General features: G+C 56.7%; 2 protein-coding genes across 6 annotated transcripts; both read right to left on the reverse strand.

Moving 5' to 3' along the window:
• Positions 1 to 19: 19 nt before the first annotated feature.
• On the reverse strand, positions 20 to 4574 carry CCNB3 (cyclin B3). 3 transcript variants are annotated; one of them, XM_062503064.1, is made up of 12 exons: positions 4517 to 4574; positions 3800 to 3918; positions 3638 to 3721; positions 3364 to 3482; positions 2790 to 2892; positions 2371 to 2469; positions 2102 to 2194; positions 1735 to 1872; positions 1144 to 1299; positions 704 to 853; positions 417 to 550; positions 20 to 277 (listed from the first exon to the last, which is right to left on the reverse strand). In XM_062503064.1, exons 1-12 carry the CDS (start codon positions 4518 to 4520, stop codon positions 205 to 207), a joined length of 1272 nt encoding a protein of 423 aa, XP_062359048.1. In that variant the 5' UTR covers positions 4521 to 4574; the 3' UTR covers positions 20 to 204. The 3 variants fall into 3 exon arrangements, with proteins under 3 accessions (XP_062359048.1, XP_062359046.1, XP_062359045.1); XM_062503062.1 differs by having other exon boundaries at positions 417 to 547; positions 2371 to 2472; XM_062503061.1 differs by having other exon boundaries at positions 2371 to 2472.
• Positions 4575 to 7487: 2913 nt separating this feature from the next.
• On the reverse strand, positions 7488 to 17679 carry LOC134050174 (protein eva-1 homolog C-like). Of its 3 annotated transcripts, XM_062503065.1 has the most exons (8): positions 16624 to 17679; positions 13529 to 13728; positions 10649 to 10772; positions 10309 to 10461; positions 10000 to 10143; positions 9771 to 9842; positions 9339 to 9428; positions 7488 to 8642 (listed from the first exon to the last, which is right to left on the reverse strand). In XM_062503065.1, exons 1-8 carry the CDS (start codon positions 16703 to 16705, stop codon positions 8257 to 8259), a joined length of 1251 nt encoding a protein of 416 aa, XP_062359049.1. In that variant the 5' UTR covers positions 16706 to 17679; the 3' UTR covers positions 7488 to 8256. The 3 variants fall into 3 exon arrangements, with proteins under 3 accessions (XP_062359049.1, XP_062359050.1, XP_062359051.1); XM_062503066.1 differs by lacking the exon at positions 9339 to 9428; XM_062503067.1 differs by lacking the exons at positions 9339 to 9428; positions 16624 to 17679 and adding an exon at positions 14882 to 15065.
• Positions 17680 to 18038: the final 359 nt, after the last annotated feature.

An 18038-nucleotide genomic window follows, 5' to 3' on the forward strand; every position in this document is an offset into this window, starting at 1 on the left:
CCCACTGTCCCATCACAACAAGGGGAAGTACAGTGCTGGGGCTCAGTCTCCAGTGCCAGCATGTACAACAAACAGATTTTATTAATACATTACTTTTTTTTCCCCCCCAACCTCTTCCTCAGCTAAAATTACTATTACTTATTTACATGGTACCACCCTGCTTGAGGGTACCTCATTATTTACAAGCTTATTCACAGAGTAGGGCTAGGAGCTAGTGAGTGTCTCCTCGAGCTTGAGCATATCCATGGGGGTGACTTTGGCAACCTCAAAGAAGACCCTGGAAAGAACACGTTGTCTTAGACCTCAACCACAGCCCTCACACCCACCCAGCAGTGGTCCCAGATCCCTAGAGAACCCGGGGGTCCATGCTGGTGGTGTCACCCCATGCAGCAGGGACAGAGCCCCATGACTCTCACCTGTGTGAGTACTTGCTGCGCACAGCGTTCAGCTTGCCACGGGGCTGGTACGTGAGCAGGAAATTCAGTCTCTTCACCAGGGGGTGCAGGTCCTGGGCACTGTACCCACTGTAGTACTCCAGTGTAGGGGTCTGCTAGGGGACAGCAGGGCTAAGCTGTGTCCTCTCAATGACAAGACAGCCATCATCTTCCCTGTCCAGCATCCACATCTGATCATAGCACTCATGCATCACCCAATTTACTGGTCCAGTGCCTCCCAGGGTGCCTCAGCACAGACAGGTACTCACCCAGCCCCCAAGGTTCTTCATGGTAAGTGCCAGCAGCAGGCAGCTGGCAGCCAGCTTCGAGGGGCTCTCGCGAGCATAGTCGTACTCCTGCAGGGTCATCTCGCAGAGGAAGCGGGCCAGCGTCAGTGTCTCCATGGTGGCACGGGCACACTACAGCCGGTGGGCAGGGAAAGGCACAGTCTTTTGAGCTAAGCTGCTCCCCTTCCCAGCCTTTTTCAGGATCTAGAATGCTGCTTCTGGGGCACAGGACAGGGATCCTACACACCCAGCTTATCAAAGACCACCATCCTCATACCCCTCAACCCTCTTGAGGGGACCTGGACAAAGTTTCCTTGCTGCCAACTGGGAGCCTGAAACCCCATTTGATGCAAGACACTGTCCCATGGAGCCAGCAGAAGGGGTGCCTGGGGGTCCCCAGCCCACCCCCCAAATTCTCTTACCTTGGCAAAGCGCCTTAGGAAGCGGTAGGGGATGGGGATGTTGATGTCGAACTTGAGGGTGCTGAGGATGCTCATCTCCATAGCAATCAGCTCCTCCCGCTTGTAGGCATCATCACAGATATAGAGGAAGTCATCCACGCATGGTGGGCACCGCTCCTGTAGGGGCACAACCGCTCAGCACCCAGTGGGGGCTCATCCTGGCCTCATCCAGGAGATCCTAGCCATCCCACAAGGCCCTCTAAGTGTTCACATGCTGCTGGACTCAGCAAGGATTGTTAACACCCTGCAGGACTTCTGTGATGTCCATACTCCTCCAGCCCTTGGCTTGAGGTCCATGCCTGTATTAGGCAAACTAAGGTATCCTGATGGTCTGTGCAGAGCAGAGAAGCTGGTTTTCCAGTGACACCAGGACACAGGTTTCAGCCCATCATGACTGTGTTCACAGCCCTTGGGATGGGAAGGAGGAACATGACAGACATGCCACCCTGGCAGCTCTCAGGCCAATGGCCTGGCCTTCCCCAAAACCCCACAGGGACCACAGAGGCACAGCCCCTCTGCCCCTGCATCCCAGGACAGCACACAAAGAGTCACCTCAAATTTGGAGGCAATGAGTATGGCAGTGGAGCCGATGAGCTGCAGCTTCTCTCTCATGCTCACCACCTCCACTAGGTAGTGGTCCACCAGCTTCACAGCCAGGTACAATGTCTCATGGTTCAGCTCAAAGTTCTCCTGCAAGAATGACAGCAGGGGTCAGACCACAGTGTCAGACAGAAGTCTGGCCTGCCCAGCCCCACCCAGCTCTCACAGAGTCTGGGGTGCTCATGGGTCAGGCCCAGAAGGAAGGATGTAGGCTGATTCCTAGCCCACACAGGGGGAGGATCAGCTGTGCACTGGCTGTGCTCACAGGAGCCTCTGCCAGTGCACTGAGGTCACATGTGCCAAAGCTGTGCCCTCTCACCTGCACCTCCACCATCCAGTCCACAAGGATGGCACGCATGTCCCCATTGATGTCTGTCTGCTTCTCCATGTAGTCAGGAAGCAAAAATTTTTCCTGCCAAAGAGCCAGCTGTCAGGGACAGGACAGACATCCCCACCCTCAAACAAGCCCCTTCTCACCCTGTGCAGGCCCCTGCCAGGTGGTCAGAGCCTCTGGGCAGTCCATGGCCCTGCCTACAGCCACTCCTTCCCCAAGACAGGGCTGTCACCCCCTGGACAGGCATCACCCACCTCTCTTTCCCGCATGTATTCAAAGATCTCCTTGGCATACTCTGCACTGGCATAGGGGTCACCCAGCTGCTCTTTGTCAATGTCCTCCACTGTTGGTACCTGCTGGTATGGAAGAGGCAGCATAAGGAGGAGGCCCTGTGTGTGCCAGTCACCCTGTCAGAGCAAGGCTGCTTGCTCCTTCTGCACCCCCCTTTTCCTACCTGCCCTCATCACCCTGCAGTCCCCACCCCACTCTTTCCCAGGGGAGGATTCTTGAAGGAAGATGGTGATGCACTTTGCACCCCTCCCCAGCTTTCCATCACCCTGGCTGGAGCCTCTCCACAGCCCAGAGCACTACCTGGTGCCCCAGTACCACCACTGGCAGCCACAGACCAATGCTGTGATAGGCCTGAGGCAATGCTCCAGCCCAGGATCCCTACCCTCTCCTCAGGGGGCTTCAGTTCCTGCACAGACATTGGCTTCTCTGGCACAGGATTCACTTTGGGCTCTGCAGGAGCTGTTGGGGGAGTTTTCTTCATGGGCCTGGGAAGGACAAGATCATAAATCATTGCTAGGAGAAGACCAAATTTCTTGGCTGAAAGGGGCCTTCCAGGAAAAGGCAAAATCACCCCTAAAATATCCCCATAGACTCTTAGAACCACTTAGGTTGGAAAAGATCTCTAAAGATATTGAGGACAACAGCTCCCCCAGCACTGCCATGCCCACCACTAACTCACGACCCCGAGAGCCACATCTACATGACTTAAATCATTCCATAGAAGGTGACTCTACAACTGTCCTGGGCAGCCTGTGCCAGGGCTAGAGAGCCCTTTTGGGGAAGAATTTTTTTCCTAACACCCAACCTAACCCTCCCCTGCCACAACCTGATGCCATTTATAGTAGATATACTAGTTCCCTCCTGCATCTGGCTCAGCCTCCATTATCCAAGGGAAGCTCCTACTACTTGTCCCCATGGGACAAGTTTGCAGCAAACCCCTGCCCCCAGCTACTCACTTTTTTAAGTTGATCTCATTGTTCTTGGTTACCCCCAAGGCATTATGTGCCTTCTGTGCCTTGAGTGGAGCAACTTTCACAGCCTCCTTCTTCCCTGCCACCACCTGGTTCTTGTGAGCCTGTTTGGATAAGGGCATAGAGGGGCTGCACAGTGGAAGGCAAGATACACTTTGCAGGGAGACCTCGCCTCTTCCTGATTGGCATGGGGCAAGCCCCGCCACCATGGGGGGCTTGCAGGGGGCACCAGAGCCCCCACCCTCACAGAAGCACTCACATTAGTGATGTCTCCAAATGCTGATCTCTTCTTGGGCCCACCCTGGGGTGATGACGAAGACCTCTTAGCATGACAGCTCTCCTCCTGCAATAGAGGCTGTTAAAAGAGGTGGTCCTGCCCCACAGGAGCCTCCCCACAACCCTTTCCTATGTCAGTGCTCACCTTCTCAGGGTCAACATTCTCTGTAGCAGGGCCCACCTTGCCTGCTCGGGGCTGCTTAGTGGTCAGCATCTTGGCATGGCGCGGCAGCGGCATTCTCTCCCGTGGTCTCTGTGAGCAAGCTGGGGGCAAAGCATGATGTGATAGAGGCTGCTACCTGCATTCCTCCAGAGACACCCTGCTAGACTGGGGGCGAGCAGGGGGACCTTTGTCCCTCCTGGGCGTTAGCACAGCAGGACTGACCCCTGCCCTGAGCATGGTAGTGCCCCAAGACAAGGGACAAATCTGGCTAGGTGTGCTCCCAGGGAGGAAGGGACACAGACGCCAAAGATCACCACCAAAAGCACCCTGCTAGGCGAGGTGGGAGAGGGGACAGGCAATTCCCAGATTCCTGCATCCCAGAGAAGGATGCAAGGGCTTGCACTTCCTCGGAGAGTCAGAGGTCTTGGAGATCCCCCCTCCCCTACAACCCCCAGGGTCCCCTGGAGGAGTCAGGAGTCCCAAATCTCCCCCCTCCCCTGCATCCCCCGGAGTTCCCAGGGGAGCCGGGGATCTTGGAGGCCCTTACTCCCTTGCACTCCCCAGGGTCCCCACGCCTACCACCAACTAGGAGTCCCAGAGCTACCCATTCCGCCGCAGCCCTCGGAGACCCCACTCCCCCGGGCCCGGGGTGTCCTCTCCCTCGGGGTGCCCTCTCCCCCGGGGTGTCCCCCCACTCACCCATAGCCCGATGCGCTGTGCCCGCACCGCCGGCCCCGGCGCTTTTGAAAGTAGCAGTTCGGTAGCGGCCGGCCAGCACTGGCCGAGCCTTGCCCAATCAGAGTGCGAGGCGGTGCCAGGCAGCGGCCAATCGCCGAGCGCAGAGGGATGCAGTTGCTAAGGGGCAGGGCGGCAGGGTTTAAAATTCAAGGCCGGCGGCCAATGGAAGGGCGAGCATGCGGCAGGGGCGGGGCGAGGGCGGCGCCGGGCGGGCGGTGATTGGTGGGAGAGGGCGCCGTTTAAATCCGTTCTGCGGGGGTGGCAGCGCGGCCATGGCGGCTGGGTCGTCGAGCGGGCAGTGCCGTGCCGGCTGCTCTGGCCGTGCCGGCTGCTCTGGCCGTGCCGTGCTCCCAGGTGGGCGGAGCGGCCACTGGCTCCACTGCCTCCGTCCGCACCCGCGGCTGTGGGTCCCAGACCTCGGAGCTGCCCTTTCCTACCGGGCTGGGGAACTCTGGTTTGGGGGCAGGGTGTGCTGGCCGTGCACCCAGTGTCGGGAACAGAGGGTTCGGATCGCTTGGAGAATCACGGAACGGTTTGAGGGGGAAGAGACCTTAAGCTCGTTGCGTTCCACCCCCTGCCGTGGGCAGAAAACACCCCCCACTGTCTCAGGCTGCTCCAAGCCCCAGTGTCCAGCCTGGCCTTGGGCACTGCCAGGGATCCAGGGGCAGCCACAGCTGCTCTGGGTACCCTGTGCCAGGGCCTGCCCACCCTGCCAGGGAAGATCTTTTTGTCGTATCTAGCCTAACCCTACTTTCACTGTCTGAGGTACCACAGAACAGTGTTCATGGGGTGTTGTACAGACATGACTGACTAAGTTCAGGATGAGTTCACAGGACTGCCCCATTGCCCACAGTGACCAGGACAGAGTCAAAGTTGCCAAGGCACACATCACAGGCGCTGTACTATGGGGTTGTATGAGATACTGGCTGCTTATCAAACATCTGCTGAGGGTAAGAGCGCTCTGCGTGTATCAAGGACCAGCCTTGTGAGCGTTGGAGTTCTTGGGGAGACCCCTGCCCTGCTGCCAGGCAGAGAAAGCTCAGAGAAAGCTCGCTCAGGCTGTCAGTTGGCTTGAATTTCCATGTGTCAGGGAAGGAATGTATCAGAATCTTCACACCCACTGCTTGCTTAGTTCCTTGATAAAGTAGTCTTGGAAAAGCCGCCCACTTTTCATGTGTCAGACACATGATCCATGTTCATATACTTGATGCTCACTGTATCACTCTGCTCCTTTGTGGGTTTCCAGCAGTTCTTTGCTCTCATGCCACCACTATACACTGGTCCTGTGCCCTCAGCAGCCCTTGGGGGCTTTAGCACTGGACTGAGCTCTGCTGCAAGTGAAGCCCCTGCTGAGGTGAGCTCAGCACTGCGGCAGAGGAGAGCTTCCCCCAGATTCCCAGAAACCCTTTCAAATTCCTAAATTTAACCCAAGAAAATCCTTCCAGATAATCATGCACCCGTGTGCTGCTGTTGTGGGTGGAGCTGATGAACCCCTGGCTAGGGAAACAACAGTGCCAGCATCTGGCACAGGGGATTTAAACCTGCTGCCCAAGGGCCATGTGGGCAGGATCAGGTACATGGCTTGGGTTGCATGTGGGCAGCTCTGCCCCATCTCCAGCAGGAAGACCCAGACTGTGGACAACCAGAAGCAGAATTCTCCTCGCAGGTTCAGTGGAGCTTCAAACCTGGGTCCCACAGATCTCAGGTCCCTTCAGTCCCCAAAACTGGTCAGAGCTGCTGTAGCTCCAGCCCACCTTGTTCCCTCCTTGGTCACTTGTTCTCTCCAGCCCCAGCTCTCCTGGTGTCACTGCTTCTGTCCTTGGCCTGGGGGCTCTCTGAGGCTTGCTTGCTGTTGGTTTGGGACCCTGTGGGATCCAGGTGCCTGCCTTTCCCTGTGCGTGTTAAGGCAGTGCATAGCCCAGCCAAAAATACATTTGTTTTTCAGGCAGAGCCAGGACACATCCCAGTGCTAATGGAAATGTGGTTATCCTGTGTGATAAGATCCTCAGCCAAAACTCCCATCCAAGTTGGCCCACAGCTCTGTGGAGGCTGGGATGAGCTGCCTGCTTTGGGACAGGTTCATGTCTGCCTGTCCTGCCCAGGCTTGACATTGGGAAGCTGGCTTTTCCAGTCTCCAGAGCACTGCCATGCTGGTGCTCCTGGTGAGGCTCTTGGGAATCCCAGCCTTGCTGCAAGGGTGTGACTCACACCATGCAAGTTGAAATTGCCCCTGGACATGGGGTGTGTGGGAGAAGAGTGAGGAGAGCAAGAAGTGCAAGGTGAGGCCATGGGTGTGCAGGAGGACCTGTGTCAGCTGTCCAAGCATTGAGACAAGGCTGTGGTCTCGATCCTGTCCACAATCTAAGGATGCTGGGAGCCAGCTGGAGGTGAGGGCTCCACAAGTCCTCCTTGGGCTCAGACATTCCCTCAGCAAACCCCCAAATCAGGTCCTTGGCTCCTCCTCCTAGACTCTGCTATGTGCTGGCTCAAGAGCATTTGTTCCTGGCATGTCCCTTTCATGAGGAGAGCTGGGTTGCTGCTCCCATCTAGCCTATTCCCACAGTGCTAAAAAAGCCTGTGCTGCCTTTTTGAGTTGGAGCAGACCCCAGACCCCAGGCTGGCGTCCTGGCACTGCAGGACTGCCAAGAAGCTGCTCAGTATCTGGGGGCCTTTGCCTCAGGATTGCTTACCGGATGGGAAGCCCCAGGCTCAAGAAGAGCAGCAAGGACAGGAGAGCATCATTCTTGGGAGCCAGATGGACTGCTTTTTCCCCTTATCCTTTCCTGTGGTGAAACAGGCCCAACTTGTTGCTTCCCATGGCCCAGTGCCAGAAGCACTGATGGAAAGCAAGGTACTTCTCTGACAGGGAGGGCTGAACGTTGCCTCTTCCTTTATCCTCTTTTCTTTACTAATGACCGAGGTCAGGGGGAGATATTGTGCCTAAGAGCTATTGCATTTATTCATTGTAAAAAAACACAGTAAGTTAAAACTTGGGGCTCTCCTGCCCCTGGGGAAAGTAGAGAGGAAAGCACAGAGCAATGCGTGCTGGGATGACACAGCTCCTGAATGCCTGCAGGGAGGTGAGAGCCAGTGTTGTACCAAGGTGCCAGTGGCCCCAGCCTGGGGAGTAGCCTCCTTGGAACAGCAGGGCTGCATGACATGCACCGTGGTGGGGATGTGCTGTTGATGCCTGCTGTGCTTGCACACCCCCTCTACCTGCCTCTCCCTGTGTCCTGGCCATTCCTGCCTATCCGCCACTGGCACAGTTCCCCAGTGCAGGATGTGTTTGCAGCACCAGGAGTGGAAGCCGGTACCCAAAGAGAAATAGGAGCAAACAGCCTTGAAGGGATCAGGGTGGGCTTGGCACAGCTGAGCAGGATTAAACTCTAGAGCCAGATGATGCAAGCTGAAAACAGGGAGGTTAGGTTAGGGTTAGTGGTGTCTATGGCAAAGGAGCCCATGGCCCACAGAACCATTCCACAGCCCCTCATCATACTGAGGGACTGCACGTCACCCCTGGGTTAGAGGTTTCCATGCTGGTGGAGCAGTGTGTGGCTGGACACACTGGAGAGCTGCCATGACCCTGCTTCTGCTCAGGGTGTGCAGTCACCCAGGGATCCCAAACTCTTATGGTCTCTCTGATGTCAGATCCCACTGAGCCCTCACCCCTCTGCTGCGCTCCTGCCATTTTCTTTCAGTTCTTATTTGGTGGCTGATTTGATCTTGTGTATGACATATGGGCTTGACTCCTTGGGCATCCAGATCTCATCCCCACTGTGGCCCTGGTGCTCCATGGCTCCCTCCATGGCTGCGGTCAGCTCAGGGCCGAAGATGCTGTCAGTGGCACGGTAGGTGCGGGTGAGGCGGCGGAAGGAGGAGTCTGAGGAGCTGTCATCAGCAATGTCCTCATCCTGCTCATCCCGCAGCTTGGTTCTGCTCAGCTCTGAGCTGCTCCCCAGCTCTGGATCTTTGAGAGCCTCTCCCATTTCCTGGAAGAAGGTTGTTTTGGGGCTAATGATGCACAGCAGCAGCATGAGGCCTCCTGAGACTCCACAAAGAAAGTAGAGGGCAACTTTCTCTGGAACACCTGAGGGAAAAAAGGAAAGAAAGACACCAGGGTACAAACTGCTTTGCAGTCTGTGGGGTATCAGTGCCTGCAAAGGCCCTCTGCCAGGCATACGGGAGTAAGAGGAGGGGAGCAGGGATACCCTCACCACCCAGGCTGCAGAGGCAGGACAGACCTTGCCCCAGTGATCATGGAAGTGTCACCTAGAGCCTCATCAGCACCCACCAGTCCTGAAATGTGCCTTTCCCCAAAGGAAACCTCCACTGGGATGTTGGGTAGGCAGAGGAGGGGAAAGAATAATCCCTTGGGGGATTAAATGAGTAATTTCCCCTGGCAAGGGAAATTTTTTGCTTGCAGAGAGGTGATCTCCATTAGTGCCTGCAGACAGGGCAGGAAGGAAAAGACCCAGTGGGTAATCTGGCCTGTTGGAAAAGGAGGATCCACAGGCAGGACTGTAGCCACACCGTGATTCTTGCTGCTGTGGGACTTGGGGCTTGTTCAACCTCTGAGCTACTGCCCTACCTGCCCACCCCCAAACCCAGCATGGGTCCTTGGTGCCCTGCACCTTTGTGTGCCTGTTGGCCCTGCTGTAGAGGTTTGGGGTCTGGCTGCCTCTGAAATGAACCCTGGGTTGAGCTGGGACCATCTGGGATGTCAGCCACACCCAGCTTGTCCTGTTTCTCTGGGTGCTGCGTGAGACCTAGGGAGGGCACGTACCCCAAAGGTGGGCAAAAGCTGCCAGAGAGCTAGTAAAAATCATGCGGTCTTCCTGGAGCCTGGAGAACCTGGGCCCTTTGTACCAGCCACCTGCAGTAACAAGGGGGTGCAGGCTGAGACACGAGGTGCTCTCAGTGCCCCGGCTCCCTGCTCCTGCCTGTCCTTCCCTACAACACACTTCATCCTTTCTGCACAAGTGCTCTGCTGTCTGCAGGGATGACCCTGTGTGTCTTCCTCTCCCCTGCTCCCAGCAGATGCCACCTCCATCCCGTCAGAATAGGCACTGACCACGGGATGGCTTCCACAACGGGACAGAGATGCTAGGCTGGAGCTGGTACAAGGGATGCAGACAAACCATAGAAGGGCTGGCTCGCCCAAGCACAGGCACGGTGCCACACTGCTTGTGGTGGAACCTTCCTCCCCCCACATTACCGTGCATGTAGTCCGAGAGCAGGAAGGGGTCCGAGGTGTCAGGGCCCACCTCCTCCAGCAGCTGCTTGGACACTGCAAGGAGAGCACACACCAAGCATCATAACCCTGCTCCTCCCTTGCAGCCCCTGCCTCCCCGGGGAGCCCCACACCCCCTCCCCTGGCATGGGGTGGGCACAGCACACACTGCACCAGTGGCCCGTGTGCCCCTGGCTCCGCAGGGAGCTCTCACCACAGGTGTAAGAGACTCGCAGCTGCTTCTTCATGCCAGGGAGGCATGGGTCCCCGAAGGTGGCCTTGTCAGCAGCCACGGTGCAGTTCCCCTTGCGGTGGCACTTCTTGGAGACCCTGTGCAGAGCATCTGGAGCCACACACTCTGCAGAGACATGAGGCATGGACCCATGGCCAGAGATGCCTGCCCCTCCTTGCTGGGCATCAGCCAGCAGAGGCCAAGGGACACAGGTACAGCCCAGTGGTGGACTTGTGCCATGCTCTCTGTGTGGCTCCTGCCGCATTTCTGTCTCAAACCATTCTGGCATACCTATATGGGGTCCTCCAGTGTTCAAGGCATCACATTCTGGTTTGCCCCGCTGGAACCGTCCATAACTTGCAGAATAAATGGCCAGGATGGATTTTGGTCGACACTGCAGCCTGAGTTTGTCATTCTCACACACGGTCTTGACCCGATGGTTCCCTAGGAAGTGACATGCCTGAATGCCCCAATGCATCTTGAATCACCTGCAGCCCCTTTCAGGCCAAGGGGAGGGTTGAAAGAGGGCTGTGAGATACAGGAGCAGCCATGCTCTCCTTCCTGCCCCTTTCTGAGCAGCTGAGGTCAGGGAGAGCCCATGCAGTGTTGCCCGGACCATGCTCCACCTCACCTGGCCGGCACTTGTAGGAAGCGATGAGATACTTGTGTGTCCCAGGGCACGGGTCTGGCCCAAAGACCTGGCTGTGCACTGAGAACTGGCACCACTGCTGGTCCTGGCACTCAGCCAGCAGCTTCTGGAGAGCAGAGTGGAACAGGTGTGAGCTGGATGAGAAGTCCTGAGGCTGTTCTCACCTCCTGTGCATCAGTGCTATCACCAGGCTTAGGGAAGTGGCCTCTCATAAGTGTCCCATAGATGCTCCTGCCCACCCCTGGCGCAGACATCAAAATTCCAGTGCCTGTTCCTCAGCCAGCTCCGCCCCAGCACCCACAGTGAGCTGTGTGCCAGCACAGGTGTACTACTACCTGTACTGGCATCCCAGTACCACAGCACTCCACGCATGCCTGACACCTGTACAGGTGCGCACTGACGCTACCCCGCATCCCCGCGGTCCCCGCAATGTCTCCAAGGACCCCGCAATATCCCCGCAATGTCCCCGCAATGTCCCCGCGGTCCCCCCAATGTCCCCACAGTCCCCGCAATGTCCCCGCGGTCTCCGCAATGTCCCCAAGGTCCCTGCAATGTCCCCGCCGGCCACAAGGTGGGGGCGAGAATTCAGCCAGGGCCTCTCGGGCCCCGCCGGTAACCCAGGTGACCCAGGTGGCCCGGGTGGCCGCAGCCTCTCTCCCCTGAGTGGCCGCGCTGGCCCTCGGCTCCGGCAGGAGTCTCTGGTAGCCCGGCCCTGGGTGGCTGTGGGACTCCCTGTCCCTGTGTCCCCCTCTTTGACCCTGCAAGTCCCACAGCAGTACCTCCGCAGCAGAGCAGAAGCTGCCCCAGCAGGGAGTGGTTTATTCCCCTTGTCATGTCCCCTTCCCCTCCTCTGTCTCTGTCCCTCCTGCCCAGCTCAGGACTGAACCTCTGCTGGTCTTCACTGGCTGCCAGAAAGGAGATTCCCTAAGGAAACACAAGCAATCTCTCTTCCCAGTTGCTGCCTGAACAGAGCTGAGCCTTGGCAGCAGCTCTGCTCTCTGCCCTTCAGACATCCCTGCTCCTTAAGCAGCAGTGTGTATCCTAACCCTGTGCCAGCATGGCCACCCCACTGTTCACCCAGTATGGACCTGAGCTCCACAGACCAGCTGCTCTCAACCTGCCCTTCAGTTCCCAAGCACCTGTGCCAAGCTGTACTCTCCATCCTGCACAGAGGGGGATCCTGACCTGTGTTTGCAGGGTAACTCATGGGGTCAGCCTGGCGCCATGCCAGCGTGGTCTGCCTTGGTGCTTGCAGAGCTCCTGGGACATGCAGAATCCCAGGAGGGGATGTATGGCTGGAGCTGGACCAGGCAGGAAAGCCCTGAGAGCTCCTAAGCAGGGCACTGGATCCTCAGCTCTTTTTCATCTTCGCCAGCTCATTCCCTTTCCTGTAGGCAGCTGCAGTCACTGGCTTTGCTGCAGGTCTGCCCCAGCCCTAGCAAGGAGCTGGAACAGGATCTTAGAAAAGCAGCATATGAAATTATGCCCCCATCAAGGGACCCAGGCATCAGCTTTGAGGAGGTTTCATCCCTTTTCTTCTGCCAACCTCTGCATTTCTGCCCTTTCTCTACACCTATTGCTGCCATCAAACAGGCACACATTCGGTCTGCTTCATTAACCCAACCCTGGGACCTGCCAGCACGGATGGGTGCTGCTTCTGGTGGGGGAACAGCCACGCTCTGGTGCTAACCCCATGGGATGCAGCCAAGGGCTGAGTGCAGCATCTCATGGGGTCCTGTCTCACTTCATGAGCCCAACAGCCTGGCCATGGCACTGCCCCTCTCCCAGAAGCCAGCCCCAGATGCCAGGGCCTTCTGTGAGCCTGGTGCTTCCTGTGGGATTGCTCCAAAAGCCAGCTCAGGACAGAGCAGTGCCTCCTGCCAGGCTCTACTCTTGGATGCATGGCAGAACATCTCTTCCACCCTTACCTTCCAAAAACAGTCTAGGAAAAGGGTCCCACAGTGAATCACAGATGATACAAAACTGTGAGGAACTGTTCACTCCCTTGAAGACAGGGAGGCCCCACAGAGAGCCCTTGGCAAGTTAGAGGACTATGCAATCACCAACCATAGGAAGTTCAACAAGGGGAAGTGCTGGATTCTGCACCTGGGATGGGGCAACCCTGGGTGTTTGGACAAATTGGGGTATTTGATGTTGGAAAGTGGTGCCGCAGCAAGGGACCTGGGGGTCCTGGTCAACAAAAACCTGAATATGAGTCAGCAGTGCCCTGGCAGCCAGGAGGGCCAACCATGTCCTGAGGGGCATCAGGCTCAGCCAGGCCAGGGAGGGGATTGTACAGGTCTGCTCTGCATGGGGCAGCCTCACTGAATATTGTCTGCAGCTTTGGCCACTGCAATATAAGAAAGATACTAAACTATTAGAGAGCATCCAAAGGAGGGCAACAAATACTGTGAAGGGCCTTGAGAGGAAGCCTTATGAGGACTGGCTGAGGACACTTCAGCCTGGAGGAGTCTGAGGGGGACCTCATTTCAGTCTACAAGTTCCTCGTGAAGGGAAGGGGCAAGCACTGATCTCTCCTCTGTGGTGACCAGTGACAGGACCTGAGGGAATGGGCTGAAGTTGTGTCAGGGCAGGTTTAGGCTGGATATTAGAAAAAGGTTCCTCTCACAGAGGGTGGTTGGGAACAGGCTCCCCAGAGAAGTGGTCTCAGCACCAAGCCTAACGGAGTTCAAGAAGTGTTTGTGATTCTTTGATTCTGTGATTCTGTAATCCTGATGCTGATGAAAACCCCCTCTGGACATGGAGAAGCTGCACTGCCTGCAGCCCCCCAGCCCAAACAGGCAGCTCAGGGATGTGGAGCCAGAGGGCTGTGCGGCCTGGCCCCTGTGATCCCTCCCTTACCAGGTGGGCAGTTGCAGACATGCACTCGGTGCTCTCCTGGGTGGCATTGTCAGGGCTGGGGCAGAGGTTGGTGCTGGGCACTCGGCGCCCATAGAAGGCCCCGAGGATACTGATGGTGGTTTTGCGAGGGCAGATGATGAGGAGCTGCTCTCCATCACAGGTGTGGGCAGTGTGGTTCCTCAGCACCTTGCGCAGGTACCCTGGAAGGGGAAAGCAGGGGTGGCATTGTCCAGAGGAGACACCAGGGCCATGGCAGTAGGGGCACTTGGGCACTCAAGTGCTGGTGGCAGTGGGGATATCTTGAGATGAGGCACTTAGAGGCTGAACAGGATCAGAGCAGGACAGCAGCAGAGAAGACAGGCTTATAGCAAACCTTGCATACAACATTGCTGCCAGGAGCCTGGAAAGCAGCATGGAATAGCTGAGCTGGTTAGCAACAGGAAAGGAAAGCTGGAGGCAGTACAGCAGGTCATAGAAGATTGGGAAATCCCATAAGGAGTTGTCCAGTGTTTAGAGAAATCCAGGCTTGTTACAGGGCCATGGTGGGGTGAGAACAAGAGTAAGCCTGAGATGATCCCCCAGTGATGATCCCTGGAGTCAGGGTGAGGAGGAAGTTCTCTTTCTCAAGTCTGTCACAAGCTGAGCCATGAGCTAGAGGAGAGAAGGGCCCAGGGGCTGCTGCAAGCTCCCACAACTGGCTGGTCCAGTATGGATGAGTGTGAGCCACCAAGTCATCACTTGAGCCCAGCTGACCTCAGGTCTCTGCTGAAGAATCCCAGTGTATTGATGCGAACTATTCCTGGCCCACAACCCTTTCAGTGGGCACTGGCCCTTCCATCCTTGAATTCCTATCACAGAATGCTTCTTTCTTTCAATCCTACCTAGACTGTGTCCTAAACTACTGCCCCCATTGTTTTCCCTACAGGGGACAATAAAGTGGGACTGTCCTGCCCAGCCTCTCCAAGGCCTTAACATGTAACACAAAATGTGATGTGTAGGCCCTGAACAAAGTACTATGCATCTTCAAATAAAACAAAAACAAAGGGGAAGCATCATTATGAGGCTTGGGACATAGGAACAGGGCAACATGGGGCTTCTGAGCAGATCACAGACCCCAAACCCCAGCTGTGGGGTCTTTGGAGGAACTTGCACCTCAGGTCACTGCTGGGGCCCAGGGCAGGACATGCACCCTGTTCTTCCCCAAATCCCAATGTGTCAAACTCCCACAAACCAAGACAAGAAGGTGGGAACACTAGCTCCACACCCCCCTCCCCCCCCCCCCCCCCCCCCCCCGCCGCAAACTGGTGCCAGGCTCAGCAGCACAAAGAGACCCTTTCACCTTCAGTCACTAACCCTTCGGCATCTGCAGTCAGCATCCCTCCCTGGATGTCAGCGGGTGCAGCTGGGAGCTGCCTCCAGCCCACAGTTTATCTCTCCCTTGGCATTATCCCTCACAAGCTGGGATGGGCAAGTGGGTGGCCACTGCATCCCAGAAGCAAGCCTTCGATTGCTTCCCTGCATGCTGGAGGAGAGAGGAAAGGAGAGGTACAGGAGGGCAGATGGCAGCAGACAAAGTGTTCTAGCCAGGTAAAATTTCCAGTGCAATGCAAAGATGCTCTTTGAATGGCACAGAGCTGGATCAGACCCTTGGGGTGCAGTGCTCATGAAAAGGGGGCAGGACAAGCCCTGTCCTGTCTCCCTCCTCTGGTTGCCCCATGTCACTGGAGGCTGAGAGCTGTGAGAGGCACAGGACCCTGCTCAGGCTGCCAGCCCTCATCCCCTTCCTCTGCATCCCCTGCAGCAGTCCCACACCTGCAGCACCAGCCACACACCTGGCAGCAGTCAGGCTCTCCTGAAGGTTTCAGAGCCACCCTAGCCTTGGCCTCTGCCTAGCCCTGGCTCCAAACCCACTGGCTCCAAACCCTGCCCATACCTGACACTGATGGAGGTAGGCCTGCCTAAACCCCCTGCTGCTGTGCAGCCTTGCATGCAGAGGGCTCAGCCAAATTCCAGGCATGACAGGAAACTCAGGGGAGAAATATGAGAAGAATTTGGTTTCCCCAAATCCAGCCTTGAGGCAGATCCTGTTCTGCTGTCAAGCCGGCTGAAGGCATCAGTGGTCTCTGTTTTGAAACTGAGGCTCAAACACCACCATAGGGGCAGAGGTTTCTCCATCACACTATTTTGGGCCAGTGAGCAGTTGTGAAGATGTTTTTTGGGTGGAGCCATGTCAAGGAGGCTGCAGGCAGACTTGGTGAGTAATTTGTGCCACTGCAGCTGACTCAGTCTCCGGTGCTGTGGTTGTGCCGTTAGCTCTGCCCAGATGAAATCACATCCTTCTCACCACAGCCCACCCTGTAGCATCAGGCTGTCACCATCTGGGCCTGGCTGAGCTGATGGAAGGTGTGCATGGCTGCTTCCAGATGATCCCTGGGGAATGCATCGTGCCCAGCCTGCCTGTTCCTGTCCTGGATGTTCAAAGAGCTGGGGTAGAAGGGGTCCAAGATTTCTGCCTTTTCTACATCTATAAGGCTCTCTGACATGGCCCTGGGGAGAGCTTCTGGCCCGTGCTGTGTCTCATGGCATGGCACCCTGCAGCACCCCCATTCATAAGTGGCTCTAGCTGGAGCACAGTCACCAGCTCCATCTAAGGACCAGGTACAGCTTCAACCCAACTCTTCCCTTCTTAGAGCCGGGAAGGTTGGCAGGGCAGCCCTGGGTGCTCCTTCAGGTCTACACACCTCCCAGCACCGAGGACATGAGCATCGTGGCTGAGGGGATGCTCAGCAAAGCTCAGGGACTGGCTTGGTGTTTGCTTCTTTGTATTTCTGCCTACAAACTATCCAAGGGAGCACAGCAGAGCTGGGGAGCCACTCTTATGCACACCAGGGCTGTGGGATGTGTGCAGTGTGTTTTCAGAGAACAGCCCTGTGCAGCGATAAAGAAATTCCAGCATTTTGAGGAAACTCAGTCTGGACCCTCCATGGTTTATACCTCACTTGTCCCTACCCCACCAACCTGCTATCCCTTTGAACTCCCATCACACCAGCGCAGGGCTCAGCATCCCCCTCCTCCCCACCTTCACCCTGACTCACCAGACAGCTCCGGGCTGGCCTCCAGATGTGCAGCAAAGCAGAGGAGGACCACGATCACTGCTGGCTGGACCAGTCCGGCCATGGCACAGACGCTGTGTCCCACCCGCAGCCTGTACCAGCCGTGGACTCTGTGCGGGGACAATGGCTCGCTTCTCTGCCCTGCTGGAGTCCCGAGGCTGGGCGGGCACAAGTACACTCACTCTTAGCCTGCTGCCCAGGGCCAGAGGCTGCTCCGGACAGCTGCATCGCTCTCAGCACAGGAACACTTGCCCCAGGGCACCCTGCTGTGGGTGAGCTGTGCCTTGGCATCCCATTGCTGGCAGGGAAACTGTCAGCCCCTTCTCTCCCACCTCTGTTCCCCCTGGGCAGAGGAACAGGGCTTGGCAGGGTTTCCAAAGTGCCCCCTGCTTTCTCCCAGGCACAGTGAGTGGGACAGAAATCCAGATACATGTGAGCTGTAATCTCAATCTCGGTAAATGTCTGGCCATTTACTCTGTGGGGAGGAAGGGAAAGGCTCCCCGAGCTGCGTCCCAGGCGGCTGTTCCTGCAGAAAAGACAAACACCCTTCCTGCACCCAAAAATGTGGGAAGGGACCTCTTTGCTGCCACGTTTCTGTCCCACAGCCTCTGTGGGGGCAGGTACTGGGCATTCCAGCACCCCATGAGGAGGGCACCATGTCATACTGTGCCTCCCACCGGCAGGACTTAAATCCTTGCCTGCTGCTTCAGCTGGAGGGAAATGCCATAGACTGGAGCTGCTGGCTCTGCACCCGGCTGAGATCAGCAGAGACAGAAGCATTTGGCAGTGCCAGGAGTCATCACAGCTCCCAGAAGCTTAGCATTGCCCAGGCAGGGGCATCTGGGAGGCTGTGGCAGCAGCCATCAGGGACTGGAACACATCACCTGGAGTCCACAGTGGGAGCTGGGTGGTCGGTGTCGAGCTTGTGATGAGGGTAATGCCATGGCCCTGGGAGGTACTCACAGTGCCATCAATACATACTTCTCAATACACACCTCTTGAGTGTGAGTCAGAGTGTCTTGTTCCATTGAGTAGGGTTCCAAGTTCTCCCGGAGTTCTGATGGGACAGAAAAAAAATGCCCCCCCCATGTCCCCACCCCTGCAAATCCCAGTGTTAGCACCACTCTGGGCTGTGCAGCAGGACCAGGGGAAACAACTTCATTGGGGAACCTCCTCCAGGGGTCTGCAAAATCATTTTCCATCCTAATTGTCTTGAGGTATACCGTGGTCTGATCAGGGTTTGATTATTTGGGGAAAGTTGGAGCTTATCCAAGCTGGGGGGGGGGGGGGGGGTGGGGGGGGTTGCAAGCTGAGTCAAGCATTGAGGGTCCCCATTTTGTGCAATGGTACCAGCTATGTGGTCTGGGGGTGTGAGACAGGTCTTGTCTAAGAGTTAA

The sequence above is a fragment of the Cinclus cinclus genome, chromosome 15 (genome assembly GCF_963662255.1).
Source record: "Cinclus cinclus chromosome 15, bCinCin1.1, whole genome shotgun sequence".
NCBI lineage: Eukaryota > Metazoa > Chordata > Aves > Passeriformes > Cinclidae > Cinclus > Cinclus cinclus.